General features: G+C 33.0%; 1 protein-coding gene across 5 annotated transcripts in view; it reads left to right on the top strand.

The window, feature by feature from the left end:
• Positions 1–14,114, top strand: part of ATRX (ATRX chromatin remodeler) — a 326,901-nt gene that overhangs the window by 86,312 nt on the left and 226,475 nt on the right. For 2 of the 5 annotated variants that reach the window (XM_039222720.1, XM_039222724.1), the window contains exons 3-8: positions 1,010–1,065; positions 2,223–2,275; positions 3,164–3,288; positions 6,012–6,125; positions 12,162–12,271; positions 13,877–13,944. In XM_039222720.1, coding sequence (XP_039078651.1) covers positions 1,010–1,065; positions 2,223–2,275; positions 3,164–3,288; positions 6,012–6,125; positions 12,162–12,271; positions 13,877–13,944 — 526 coding nt within the window. The remainder of the gene's footprint in view (positions 1–1,009; positions 1,066–2,222; positions 2,276–3,163; positions 3,289–6,011; positions 6,126–12,161; positions 12,272–13,876; positions 13,945–14,114) is intronic. The other 3 variants (XM_039222721.1, XM_039222723.1, XM_039222722.1) reach the window with 3 other exon arrangements.

Genomic DNA, 14,114 nt, shown 5'->3' with positions numbered 1-14,114 from the left:
CTCAGGTCATGATCCGATGGTTATATGGATTTGAGCCCCACCTCAGGCTCTGAGCTGACAGCATGAAGCCTGCTTGCTCGCTCTCTCTCTCTCTCTCTGCCTCTCCCCCACCTGTGCTGTCTCTGTCTCTCAGAGTAAATGAATAAACTTTCAAAAAAAAGAAAATTACAATAGGAAGTGTTTTGATACCAATCTCCTCTTTTTAGAAATTTAGTGCTTTTTAAGAAGGGGTTAGTGTTATATTCTAGTTAGTTAACATATAGTGTAAAAATGATTTCAGGAGTAGAATTTAGTGATTCATCACTTATATAACACCCAGTGCTCATAATAGCAAGTGCCCTCCTTAATACCCATCACCCATTTAGCCGATCTCCTACCTATCTCCCTCCATCAACCCTCAGTTTGTTCTCTGCATTATGGTTTGCTTCTCCCTCTTTTTCCCCCCTTCTCTCTTCATCTATTTTGTTTCTTAAATTCCACATATAAGTGAAATCATATTGTATTTGTCTTCTTCTGATTTATTTCACTTAGCAAAATATTACTCTAGTTCCATCCATATAGGTGTAAATGGGAAGATTTCATTCTTTTTTATGGCTGAATAGTATTCCTGTGTGTGTGGGGGGGGGGCGGGGACATTTGGGCTTTTTCCTTAGTTTGGTTATTATTTATAATGTTGCTGCAAATATCATGGTGCAAATATCCCTTCAAATCTGTAGTTTTGTATCCTTTTGGTAAATACCTAGTAGTACAGTTATTTGCTGGGTTGTATGGTAGTTTCTGTTTTTAACTTTTGGAGGAATCTCCATACTATTTTCCAGAGTGTCCACACCATTTTGCATTCTCACCAAGAGTATAAGAAGGTTTATTTTAGGAATATTTTAATGTAAATAATGTATTACCAGTTCTGTTGTACTTCATAGATTGAAATATGGGTTCATGGAGTGGCAGATATTGGTGTTCTGTTTCATGATGCTTTGAAGAGATAAATAAAGTTTTTATTTCTTTTAAGAAAAAACCAGTGGTTCTGGAAATAATTCGGATATGATGGAAAACAGCAAGGAAGAGGTGAGACTAATTTGAAGCATTTAAAATGTATTTATTAATTACTAATAACCAATTAGAGTATATGTCATCAAATTGCTTCTGTTTAGTACATGCATGTGTTTAAGTTTACTGTTACACCCAAGTATTATGATACCTCATTTTGGGTAGTTGTTTATTTTTAGAAGGTGTCCATTATTTTTATTATTGTGTGGTTCACTTTAGCAATATATCTAAAGTTAGACAACTGAAGGCTTCCTAATAGATAAGTATTTGAACATTATTGTATTGCAATAGTGGCACTCAAGGTGATAGTTATAGACATGACTCCATGTTTCTGAGATTTCTCAAAACTGGGTATTTAGAGTATCTTAAGCATTATTATAGGAACCCATTCTGAGATCCTTCACCAGTGATACCCAGGTATAGTTTTTAGATTTTTTACACCTAGTTTAAAAATTTAATCCAAAAAATACTGATTATTATATAATCAGTACAATGAGGTACAATGAGGGTAAGTTTAGTATCTCAAAGAGAATCTAGAAGGTACTTTGTGCCATATGTTGGGATAGAGAAAATGACACATTTTTTTACGTCCTTAAAACTCCCTAAGTCTGTTGTGATCTGATTACTTTCTACATCTATGTTTTGGGCAAAATACATGGGCAAAAATCATGATATAGCAGTGCATCCTTACCCTATAGAATTCAACAGTAATAATTTAATGTTTTTATAAAAGCTTTATTATCATTTTTTAATGTTTATTGGTGAGAGGGAGAGACAGAGTGCAAGTGGGGAAGGGGCGGAGAGAGAGGGAGACCCAGAATCTGAAGCAGGCTCCAGGCTCTGAGGTGTCAGCAGAAAGCCTGACTGGGGCTTGAACCCATGAACTGTGAGATCATTACCTGAGCCAAAATCGGATGCTTAACTAATCCACTCAGGCGCCCTATTTAAAAAAAAAAATTTTTTTTTAATGAACCAGAAAATTAATCTTAATCCAAGGAAGCCTGAGAATAAATGAATTAGTTTTTGAAGCTCCTTTTATAAAAATGTTTTAGGTATAAAAGTAATACTCTTTATATCACTATATCTCTGAGATCTTGGTAAAGGGAAATAGTTAATTGTAGAGATTTTTTTTTTTGACAGTTGTACTCACTTTTTAATTTATTTCTCACATTTAGGGAGCTAGCTCTTCGGAAAAATCCAAATCATCAGGATCATCACGATCAAAAAGGTTGGTTGATACTGAAGGGAAAACATTTTCAGGATGTTTTATTTTCTTTTTCTAAGAATAATAATATTTTCTAAACTTATTTCAAGCACTCTTGTTCTAATTAAGTAAACTATTTTATACAAATGTACACATTAAAAACTGGACAGTATAGTGTAATGAATCTTCTTGTGTCCATCAATTAGCTACAACAGTTATTGATTAATTCTGACTTTGAATTTTACTGGAATTTTCCAAGGAGGATTTTTTTATGCATTAGTGGCCCTTGCAAAATGTAGATAATTTTTTTAGATCATATATGTGCTCAGAAAAAGGACAGAGGAGAAAATGAAATGAATACTCATGAAGCAATATGGGTTTTTTAGGATTATGTGACATTGTTCAGGATGGGGAGGGATAGCCATTATAATTATGAGAAAGTTATAAGAAGATCAAAGAGTGGTAAAAATACTTTTCTCTGTTAAATTGTCAAAACAATTTGTTCATAAGGACTGAAACTACTTCTAATCATACCAAAAAGCATAATATATTTTGGAGTATAGATTTTATTAGAAGATCACAGTTTATTCTATCAGGCATTTGTTGTTTCTTATCAGCAGGAATGTCTCTTAATAAACACAACTGGCTCGTTATTAACTTATTCTCTAAAGTGGTGATTCTTAAAGAGGAGTTCCCTAAATGATCCCCCGGTAGCTTTTTCAGAATGAACATACCCTACCTAGACCTACTGAGTCATAATTTTCAGTAATATGGTACAGAGATATGTGCTTCCCCAGGCGAGTCTGATGTGTATTTCCAGTTAAGAGCCACTGTTCAATATAAACATGTTCTTTGGGTATTGTTCCAACTGTCAGATATACTCATAATTCTATGGACTTAATTCTTTCATAGGAAACCTTCAATTGTAACAAAGTATGTTGAATCTGATGATGAAAAACCTTTGGATGAAACTGTAAATGACGATGCTTCTAATGAAAATTCAGAAAATGATATTACTATGCAGAGCTTGCCAAAAGGTAATGTGTGTTAATTTTTCATATGAAGTTAAAGTGTGTGTTTAAATGTCATTATTATAAAATTAGAACTTGATTATTGTTCGCTGTGTGTAAGGGAACAAAACTAGCATCTTAATAGTGGTAGTCTGGAAATGTATTCGAATGGTAATGATAATGTGTGTTATTGAGGTTAAAAACTTGGACTGTTTTCAATCAGCTCTGAAAAAAAACAGAAGTTATTTCCTCTTTCCATTGGGTTTTAGAAAAGGGATTTTAGTTTCGAAATAATATTTGAATGTGGAAGTTAGTTTAAAAGTTTAAATTAAGTTTTGGCTCAGCAGATTTAAATATCCATGCTATAAAGGAAAACATAATATTCTGAAGACTTTATAAAAAACATTTAAAGTCTGGTTTAATCTTACTGCATTCTTAAATTCTCTAAGACTAAAAGCTGAAGTTAATTATCAAAGATAGATTTAGATTTTTTTTTTATGTTATCTCTTTAAAAAGCCTTGTCACATACCTTTCAGCTGTTGCAGTTTTAACCTTTAAAATCTTATTAATTAGATTGGGGTAAAAAAACAAAAAGCCAAATAAAAATCTTGGAAGTTTCATAGCCCAAGTCTGAGAGCAGTATGATTATATGATAAGAGTAATGACAAAAGTCTTGGTAATTTCATGGTGTTTCAGAGTCAAAAGTTTCAGTATTTTTTCTTTATTAACAATGTGTTTAAGGCTCTTAGCAGATTTGTGCTCGTTTCGGCAGCACATATAATAAGGCTTTTAGCAGATTTTTCAAATTTATCCTCACAGATAATTGATATTAGTGTTTACTAAACTTTGTTCTCTGTCTATTCGATTTTTGTGACACAGATTTTGATTATGAAAGTTTAAAAAAATGGCAGGAAGGAACATAAGACATTGCTTGACTAGGATAAATTAGGAGTTATAGTAGATGAAAAATGAAATGAGGAAAAGGAATGAATGAAAGGGAGAAGAGAGATAGAAGGAAAATTGGTGGGCCTACCATTTACTTCGCTTTGCAAATCATCTGTGACAACTTCATGCAGTGGTTGGTGGCTTAGGGCAGAAACAACTAATATGGGAGTGTAAGTCCCATAAGCAGTGACTCACACCTTGGATTGTTACATTCTCAGTGGGTGTCACTAGGAGTCCTTATGATGGCCACTGGTTAAGCTAAGAAATAGGAATTGAAATCTTTCTTTAAGTGATACTGTGAAAGAAAGTTAGTATGGGGATGTTTCTAACCTGAATTACGCATAATTCTCTTCCACCAAACCAAAAATAGACCCGTTTCATAAGGTAGAATTTGGGTGATGATAATTATTATTATAGTATATTAAGTATATATAAGTACCAGACTCTTACAGAACTAACTCATTTAATATGCAACCAATACTGTAAGGTAGTTGTTTCTACTTGTAGAGATAAAGGAACAAATTCAGAGCTTCAGGTACTTTTTCAGCTTCAAATTGAGAAACTAAGATTTTAAGCTAGGTCTGCCTGAATCCAAAGCTAGGGAATATTCTTTCTGCTCTATTGCTTTGCTTCCATTTAGAGAAGAATCTTCAGAAATAATTGTTTTTTTTTTTTGTTAATTATAAATCTTTAGCTTTTCAAATGCCATGGCTTCTCTGAGGGTATATATGTGAAATGGTTGTTGTAAATAAAGGTTTTTTTTTTGTGTAGATTATTTAAAATTCACCAGTTAGTAAAATTCAGTCCTCTATGCCTGCTTACCCCCCCCCCCCCTTTTTCGGATACTCAGAAATACATATAACTAGAGAAATCTAGTTGCTTGCTGAATAACATAGGCCTGTGTTTCAGGGAGACTGGCCCTGACAACAACCAGGTTTACTTTCTTAATTATTGCCAGCAATGCCCAATTTATACTAAGCCCAGCAATGTAGGTAAATGTGAGGCTTGCACCCTTTTTACTATGCTCCTGCTTTATTTGCTCTGGAGAGATTATAATGAAGAGTTAAATTAACAACCTGTCTTCTCAATTTACATGTTTTATATCTAAGAAAATACATTCTTTCTAAATTATTCCATAGAAATCAATAATTGATATCCTTCTACAGTTTATTGTTAGAGCACTTGAGCTTAAGTATCTTAAGGCAGTCTTCTGTTTAAGACTCTTTAAGAACTTTTCAGGGTAGTGAAACTTTGACATACTAGTTGGGAAATGTCTCAGAATAGGTATAGCAGTAATAGCGGTATTACCTTCTCACATTGCCTCCCATTGTCCTCCCCCAAAGCAATATAAAAAATCTTAAAAATCTTTTTCTGAGTTTATGATTTGTATTATGAGATGAATAGGATGTCTTTAAAATTTTCCTTCTGGTCCTTCTATTTTATAAACTCTTTTGTAACTTAGCATGGGTGTTCCTACTCAAATACAGTTTTTGTGATAGGCACTATAAAAATTCAGAACTGGGCTGAAGCTTTCTACTTTATTCACACATTTCTGTTTTAATCAGTTCATAATACCCTACTCTATTTTTATTAATTATATTCCAACAAGTAATCTGATTGCTGACACCTGGCCCTTTTACTATTTCCCTGTTTTATTTACTCTTGAGAGGTCCTTATTACAAGTATTGAAAGCTTGAAAGAAACAAAATTATGTACCAGCAATGTTGGCTTTATCTGAACTGAAGTCTTGCACTTCACTTGCACATTTAATATGTGTAATGGTTTTTTAAATGAAATCATTCTAGGTACAGTGATTGTACAACCAGAGCCAGTGCTGAATGAAGACAAAGATGATTTTAAAGGGCCTGAATTTAGAAGCAGAAGTAAAATGAAAACTGAAAATCTCAAAAAACGCGGAGGTAAATACAAGTGAAAATGAAAACATGAGTTTAAATTGCTGTTTATGACCATATTGAAAAATCTGATGTGCTCATTAAAAATACCTCCACTTTCTGCCCATTGTTTATTAAAAGCACTACTTAAAAATAACTTCTGTTTCTCTCTGAGCTCTGAAGCAGAAAAGGTTGAACACCATTTATCAAAATACCTTTGCCTTCAGCGGCTATAAAGTTATCTCAAGAAGCTTAGCATTTCCTCCTTGAATATGTTAGTTCTGTAATGCCTATATGCCAAAATACAATGTGTTCCCTCTCACCCTGAAAGAATTTCAGATTTGGACAAAATCTTGCCTGTGGCCATCGGGTAACTTTATATATATCTAATACATTTTTTCACAGAGTTACCTGTGCATTAGTGTTGTTTGGGGGTGCTTATTAAAAATGCAAATCCCTTGACTCCATTCCTAACACATTAGAATTTCTGGGAATGATGTCAAGAATGAACCCCATTTTGTTATTTCGTACATTAAAGTTGGTGAACAAATGTAATGTAGAGATGAGTAGGAAGGAAAAGGGAGCTAAAGCTAGTAATCTTCCACCTGTCTGAGCTGTCTCTTCTTTTGTCTGTCTACCCCCACTTATACACACACCATGTTGGCTAATCATCTTTAGAAAGTTAGCATAAGGAGGATTCATTTAGAAATTTATGACAGTGGAGTATGTTTCCCATTTGTTTGTGCATGATTTTCAAATAGTGCCTATATATTTTTGGGCAGATTAACAGAGCCACAATCTATGACTCTAACAGGATTGAATCTCTAAAAAATAGAACTTTACACTAAATATCTAAGTAGAAATATAATGCAAGCATGTCTGTTTACTATTTATTATGTTACTTGTGAAATTAGAGCATAGTAGTTATATTGGTGAAATTTTATGTAGATTATTATTTCAGTGCTATATGATTATCTTGATGGAATTAGTAAAATATATCTGTATTTATTGTATATTTTGTCAGATTAAATCATTCGTTAGGTTGTTGGAGAAAATCAAGGGAATGTTGTTTAGTGTTTTGTCCACAAGGGGGTGTTCTGCTCCTTTCAAGCATGTGGGAGATATATTGAGACTTTAGTTCATAATAGAGAAACTCCTTGCAGCAACAGAGCTCACCAAAGCTGAATAGTTTTCTTAAAACGAGAATCAGCAAGTAGAGGGTGACTGATGTAGGGATCAGTTGCAGGAGTCTAGAGGACAGATAACTAAGTGTACTGCATTGTATCAAAATTAATATCTAAATGGTGTCATTTGCGGAAGGACTCTGAAGCAGTCAGTGTCTAGAATGTGTATAAGGACCAAAAGGAGAATGAAAAAAGAACTATAGGTGTTGGGGAGGGTGTACTTAATGCCATTTCACTATGCTGCTGGTATTTGGTCTGAGCTGGTATGTTTCTGGAACATTTTATCGAGTGTTCTGTGTAGAAATGTTTATATCATGCTTAATGAAATATGTATTTTTATAGCCATATAGTAGCACCTAAAGCTCTCATGTTAATTTTTATCTTAATGATTTGCTACATCTTTAAGCTGACAGAAATCACACAGGAAATTTAAGTGTTTACTAATATACACATGTATGAATAAACTAGTGATCTGAGATACTGAATTGCTAGTTAATATTCAAACTTCCTAGGAAACTTAGTTCTATAATTGAAGCCTAATTTAGAAGACAATCAAGAAAGTAAACTATATATAAAGTAATCTTATATTGGTTTGAAACAAAATTAAACATAAAGATATAGCTATATGGATCATTTCAGAATCCACTTAAAAAAATTCCATGGCCTATTTCGACATCCTTTCCCCCAGTTTGTTAGAAACTATATTTTACATCGTATCTTTCTGTCTGGCACAATAATTTTATTTTCTTCTTTTCTTTTTTACATTTAAGTATAGTTAACATACAGTGTTATTTTAGTTTCAGGTATACAATATAGTGTTTCAACAATTTCATACATCACCCAGTGCTAATTATGACCAGTATACTCCTTAATTCCTATCACCTATTTTACGAATCCCTGCACCCACCTTCCCTCTGGTAACCATTAGTTTGCTCTCTATACCTAAGAGTCTGTTTCTTGGTTTCTCTCTCTCTTTTTCTTTTGCTCATTTTTTTCTTAAATTCTGCATATGAGTGAAATCATACGGTATTTGTTTTTCTCTGACTTACTTTATGTAGCATCATACTTTCTAGCTCCATCCGTGTCATTGCAAATGGCAAGATTTGATTCTTTTTTATGGCTGAGTAGTAAACCATATCTTCTTTATCCATTCATCTATCAATGGAAACTTGGGCTGGTTACATAATTTGGCTATTTTAAATTATGCTTCTATAAACATAAGGGTGCATTTCTCTTCAAATTAGTGGGGTTTTTTTTTCTTTTTGTATTTTGGGGATAAATACCTAGTAGTGCAATTACTGCATCGTAGGGTAGTTCTATTTTTAACTTTTTGATGACCTTCCATACTGTTTTGCACAGTGGCTGCACCAGTTTGTATTCCTGCCAACAGTGCAAGAAGGTTCTTTTTTTTCTGCATCCTTATCGACACTTTTTTTTCCCTCGTGTTTTTGATTTTAACCATTCTGACAGATGTGAGACGATAGCTTATTGTATTTATGATTTGCATTTCCCTGAGTGATGTTGAATGTCCTTTCATGTGTGTGTTGAGCATCTGGATGTCTTCTTTGGAAAAATGTCTGTTCATGACCTATGTGCATTTTTAAAATAGATTGTTTTTTGAGTGTTGAGTTTTAGAAGTTCTTTGTATATTTTAGATGATAACCCTTTATTGGATATGTCATTTGAAAATATCTTTTCCTATTCTGTAGGTTGCCTTTTAGTTTTGTTGATTGTTTCCTTTGCTGTGCAGAAAGAAGCTTTTTATTTTGATGTCCCAATAGTTTTTGTTGTGTTTTTGTTTTGTTATTTTCTTTGCATTTATTTCCCTTGGCTCAAGAGATATATCTAGAAAAATGTTGTGATGGTTCATGTCAAGAGACATTACTGCCTGTGCTCTCTTCTAGGATTCTGTTTTTCTTATTAAAGATTTTATTTTTAAGTAAGTTCTGTACCTAACATGGAGCTGGAACTCACAACGCTGAGATGAAGACTTGCATACTCCACTGGCTGAACCAACTAGTCATCTCTCTTCAGCAATTCCTATGGTTTCAGGTCTCACATTTAGGTCTTTAATCCATTTGGAGTATGTTTTTATGTGTGGTGAAAGAAAGTGGTCCAGTTTCATTCTTTGGATGTAGCTGTACAGTTTTCCCAATACCATTTGTTGAAGAGACTTTTTCCCACTGAATATTTTGTCTTGCTTTGTCAAAGATTAATTGACCATATAATTATGGGTTTATTTCTGGGTTTTCTGTTCTATTGATGTATGTGTCTGTTTTTGTGCCAGTACCATACTCTTTTGATTACTGCAACTTTGTAATATAACTTAAGTCTGGAATTGTGATACCTTCAGCTTTGCTTTTTCTTTTTTAAGATTGCTTTGGCTATTCAGGGTCTTTTGTGGTTCCATACAAATGTTTGGATTGTTTGTTCTAGTTTGTGAAAAATACTCATGGTATTTTGATAGAGATTGCATTAAATCTGTAAATTGCTTTGAGTAATATAGATATTTTAACAATATTTGTTCTTCCAATACATTAGCATGGAATGTCTTTCCATTTCTTTGTGTCCTCTTCAGTTTTTTTACTAGTGTTTTACAGAATTTTGTTTTCTTTAAATCTGTTAAAATGTATTGAGCCCAGAAATGAAAATGCCTCTTTTCCATTTCCACACTATATTATAATCTTTAAGATATTTCACAGCTAAAAATAAAAGTTTAAAATATATTCATATAGAAACAAGTACATAAAGTGACCTTTCACCATTATTCAGTATTTGCTTCACATCTTCCGTAAATGAAATTCTGATTAAGTCCTACTCCTCTATTTCCTCTTCTTCCCACCCCTCTAATGATTATTTTGAAGTTTCTATGCATATTGTGTATTTTCATGCATGTTTTTATATTTTTCCTATACATGTTTATTCACAAAGCATTTATTTTTCATTTAAAAATTTGCAAGATAGTATCCTCTATATATCCTTTTGCACCATTTCACATTCAGCATTGGTTTTGAAGTGTGCCATATCAGTAAATGTACATCTAAATTTTAATTTTCCACTGCTGTATAGAATTTTGTTATATGAGTAAACCATTATCCATTTCCCAAATGGAAGTTGTTTCCAATTTTTTATTTTCAAAGTTTTCTAATTTCCTAATTAGTGCTGCAGTGAATATTGTGTATATGATTCTTTGTGCACATGTGGGAGAAATTCTCCAAAGGATCACCAAGTTTTGTTTGATTATTGAGTGATATGTGTGCAAAAGCACATAGAAGTTATTTAATATTTATTATGTTAACATTGGATGAACATTCATATTCTAGCTTTTATCTTGTTAGTATATCTGAATTCAATCGTTATTTGAAATGAAATACACTGTGTATTTCTGCTAAAACAAATACAGAATGAATCCTCAAGATCAAACACTAATATAGGACAGTATGATTTAAAATAAAATATTAGCAACCTATATAGTGAGTCTTCAAATTCTCTATATTGTCTGGAAAGTATGATGGTGCTCTTAACACTTGGTTAAACTTTTTTAACTTCTGCAAATAAGAATATTTGTGATAATGTTTGGGTCCATTGTTTTTTTTGCACGTAAAGAGTAAGAATAAAACCAAAATAGAATATTAAAAGGTGAGAAATATATGTGTTGTTTTGTCTTTTATTTAGATAATAGAGATAGTTTATTATTCTTTTAATCATCTTTTTCTTTGTGAATGCAGACATTTTCATTGGCCTTTTTAGAATCCTAATCTACCATCTTAATTGTATCAAGGTCTTGGTTGCACATCAGAATCATCTGTAAAACAAAACAAAAGTCTAGGAGATTCTCATTCAGTGGTTTAGAGGTGTAATGGCTGTCTCTACTTTTAAGTTTCTTCAGAGATGATTCTGATGTTCAGCTCAGATTGTGAAACACTGCTCAAAGCAGAACTAGGGACAAGAGTAAGGCAGAAGAGGTTTCCTCTTTGTCACATTAGGTTATCTTCTTCAGTCTGTTTTCCTGCAAACACTGTCGTTCTTGGGTTTTGTTGCAAGTCTTATTTGTCCTTATTTGGAAATAGTAGATTGTGCTAATATGGAATGGATAGTGAAATTGATATAGAATGCAGGTTAATGAGAATTATAGACTGTATTGAAGTAATCTGAAGAAAGAAATTGGTAATTTAAAATTGTCAGGTTTTCACACACTATACTGGAAGAGTCTGTGCAGACGTTTTTATTTTGAGGATAAAAAATTAATGGCATACCTAACTTAAGTATAAGGTTGCAAAAAAAAATTTTTTTAATGTTTTTTATTTATTTCTGAGAGAGAGCGTGAACAGGGGAGGGTCAGAGAGAGAGGGAGACACAGAATCCGAAGCAGGCTCCAAGCTCTGAACTAGCTGTCAGCACAGAGCCCGATGTGGGGCTTGAACCCATGAACCCATGAACCGTGAGATCGTGACCTGAGCCAAAGTCAGACACCTAACCGACTGAGCCACCCAGGCGCCCCGCAAAAGACTTTCATATGTGTCATTTGCTTCCCCATTCGTTAAGAAATAATAACTAATTTGCAGAGCAATAGCAAAATGAGAAAGAGTTCTTGATGCCTATTTTTAGAACTTCTCTTCCAGAGTTTTTATCAGGTTGTTGTGGGAAATATGGTTTGCATCTAAAGGAAACAGATTAGTATTTCTAGTTCTAAAATTTGCCAAGATTGTCATATTTTCAGTAAGTCCATAAAATTATTAGCTTTGTGTGTCCAGAATATAATTTTTAAGGATCTGAAATATTTAATTTCCAATATAAAAGTAGCAAAATGCTGACTAAAGTAAATATCTTTCTTTATATGTGTGTGTATATGTGAATAATGGTCACTCCTCTCTCCTAGAAGATGGGCTTCATGGGATTGTGAGCTGTACAGCTTGTGGACAGCAGGTCAATCATTTTCAAAAAGATTCCATTTATAGACATCCTTCACTGCAAGTACTTATTTGTAAGGTATGTAATCATCTGTTTATAATTCATTCCTCAAATATTTGAATGCTTACTATATGTTAGACTTTTGGGTCACAGTGATGAAGAAGATGGAAATGGTCTCTGTCTTTGGAGGATTTATATTGTAGTGGGAGAGACAGACCTTACAGAAAGCCTAATTAGTGCCACAATAGGGGAAATACTATGTACTATGGGAATGCACTGGAAGCTTATGTAATTTGGAGTCAGGTAAGGAACTTTATAGTGGAGAATGATATAAGCTGATATCTGGAATATAAATAGGAATTAGCCTGGTGCAGTGGAATTGGTTCAGCATATTCTAAGCAGAGGCAACATGGTATTCAAAGACTGATAGGTGAAAGGGAGCATGGTGTGTTGGCAGATCTGAAGAATTTATGTGTGTGCACATGTATGATTTATAACTTTCCCTCTTTATGAATTATAGTTAACCAATTCTTAGCTTCCAACATGAAGCAATGTTTTGTCATAAGTTGGAGGCAATAGAATTAAAAATGATTCATATGTGTTGAAGATAGTTTTAACATTCTGTGTATATTCTTTTATTAGTAATACCTTGGAGTTAATTTTAAGAACAATATCAAGGTTATGGTTTCCGTAACTCATTATTGCTAAGATTAATTCTGTGTTAGTGTCCCAACAAAATGCCTCCTTGAAATGCAGGGGCAGACCAGATTTTCCTCAGAATTCCAATTCTAGATCCTTTATTGTATGAAATTTTGATATACACCTACTTAAGTGGACTAAATATACTTTCTCCTTTAGCAGTATGTGTCACTATTCCTTGAGTTCAGTTCAGCCAGGACCCTATTTATGGGACATGTTTTAGCTTCTAGTTTTAAAATGTAGTAGCTGAATTTTATATTCCTGGATTTGTAATGTGCATTTCCTTTCTCTTATATATGTATAAAATTGACTTTATTCCAAGGACCAGTCTGTTGAGCCTAGCCCATTTCAGTAATCAGTACTTTTCATTAGTGGGCATGAAACCTGACCTTTTTCCAGCCTTAGTGAAAAGGAATTTAAAGTCAGTGGGACTTGGATTTGAATACCAACATTGCCTCTTTACTGGTTGTATGACTTTAGGAAATTTATTTACATATTAATGATTCTTAGCCTTTTCTCTCAAATTGGGTGTCCTGTCTTGCATAATAAGAGTTTGAGATTTAAAGAGAATGTAGTTTAATGTAGGATAATGTTGCTTTGCTGTATACATAGTAGCTGTTTATATATGAAGACTATTAAATTCATTAAGTAGCAGCAACATCTAATACATTTTTATGTAGAGGTTTAGTAGTTAGTTGTATGAGATTAGAAACTTGCTTTACAAAAATCTTTTATAAACTTTATGTAAGGAATTGTGGTACTTGGTGATATGAAAATCTATTTCAAGTTTTCTTGAGATATTTCTATGTTTGGAAATAGAATACTATCGTAGTATTGGGTAGTGCAGTGATTTTGCTTTGATTCTCTAAAACGCACACACGCTCCCTTTACTTTTTTTTAATGACTTAAAAATAAAGTTTGTGTTCATTATGAATGTTATCCATTTTGAATTTAAAATTTCCCCTTTCCCTTTTCTTTTAATAGAATTGCTTTAAATATTACATGAGTGATGATATTAGCCGTGACTCTGATGGAATGGATGAACAATGTAGGTAGGTAATAAATCACAATGAGCTAAAATTTAGTACTGTCTACTTTTTTGGGGGGAGAAATTCTTACAAAGTATGTTATTAGATCCATTTTTTATAGTATCCTCATTGATGTATCTAATGGAAGGTTATTCTTTTCCATAAAACCTTCGGTTTATGTCTCTTTTAAGTTT

The sequence above is a fragment of the Hyaena hyaena genome, unplaced genomic scaffold (genome assembly GCF_003009895.1).
Source record: "Hyaena hyaena isolate Hyena2069 unplaced genomic scaffold, ASM300989v1 scaffold_1181, whole genome shotgun sequence".
Lineage (NCBI taxonomy): Eukaryota > Metazoa > Chordata > Mammalia > Carnivora > Hyaenidae > Hyaena > Hyaena hyaena.
The sequence above is the reverse complement of the archived record's forward strand: the minus strand, read 5'-3'. Positions and strand labels throughout refer to the sequence as shown.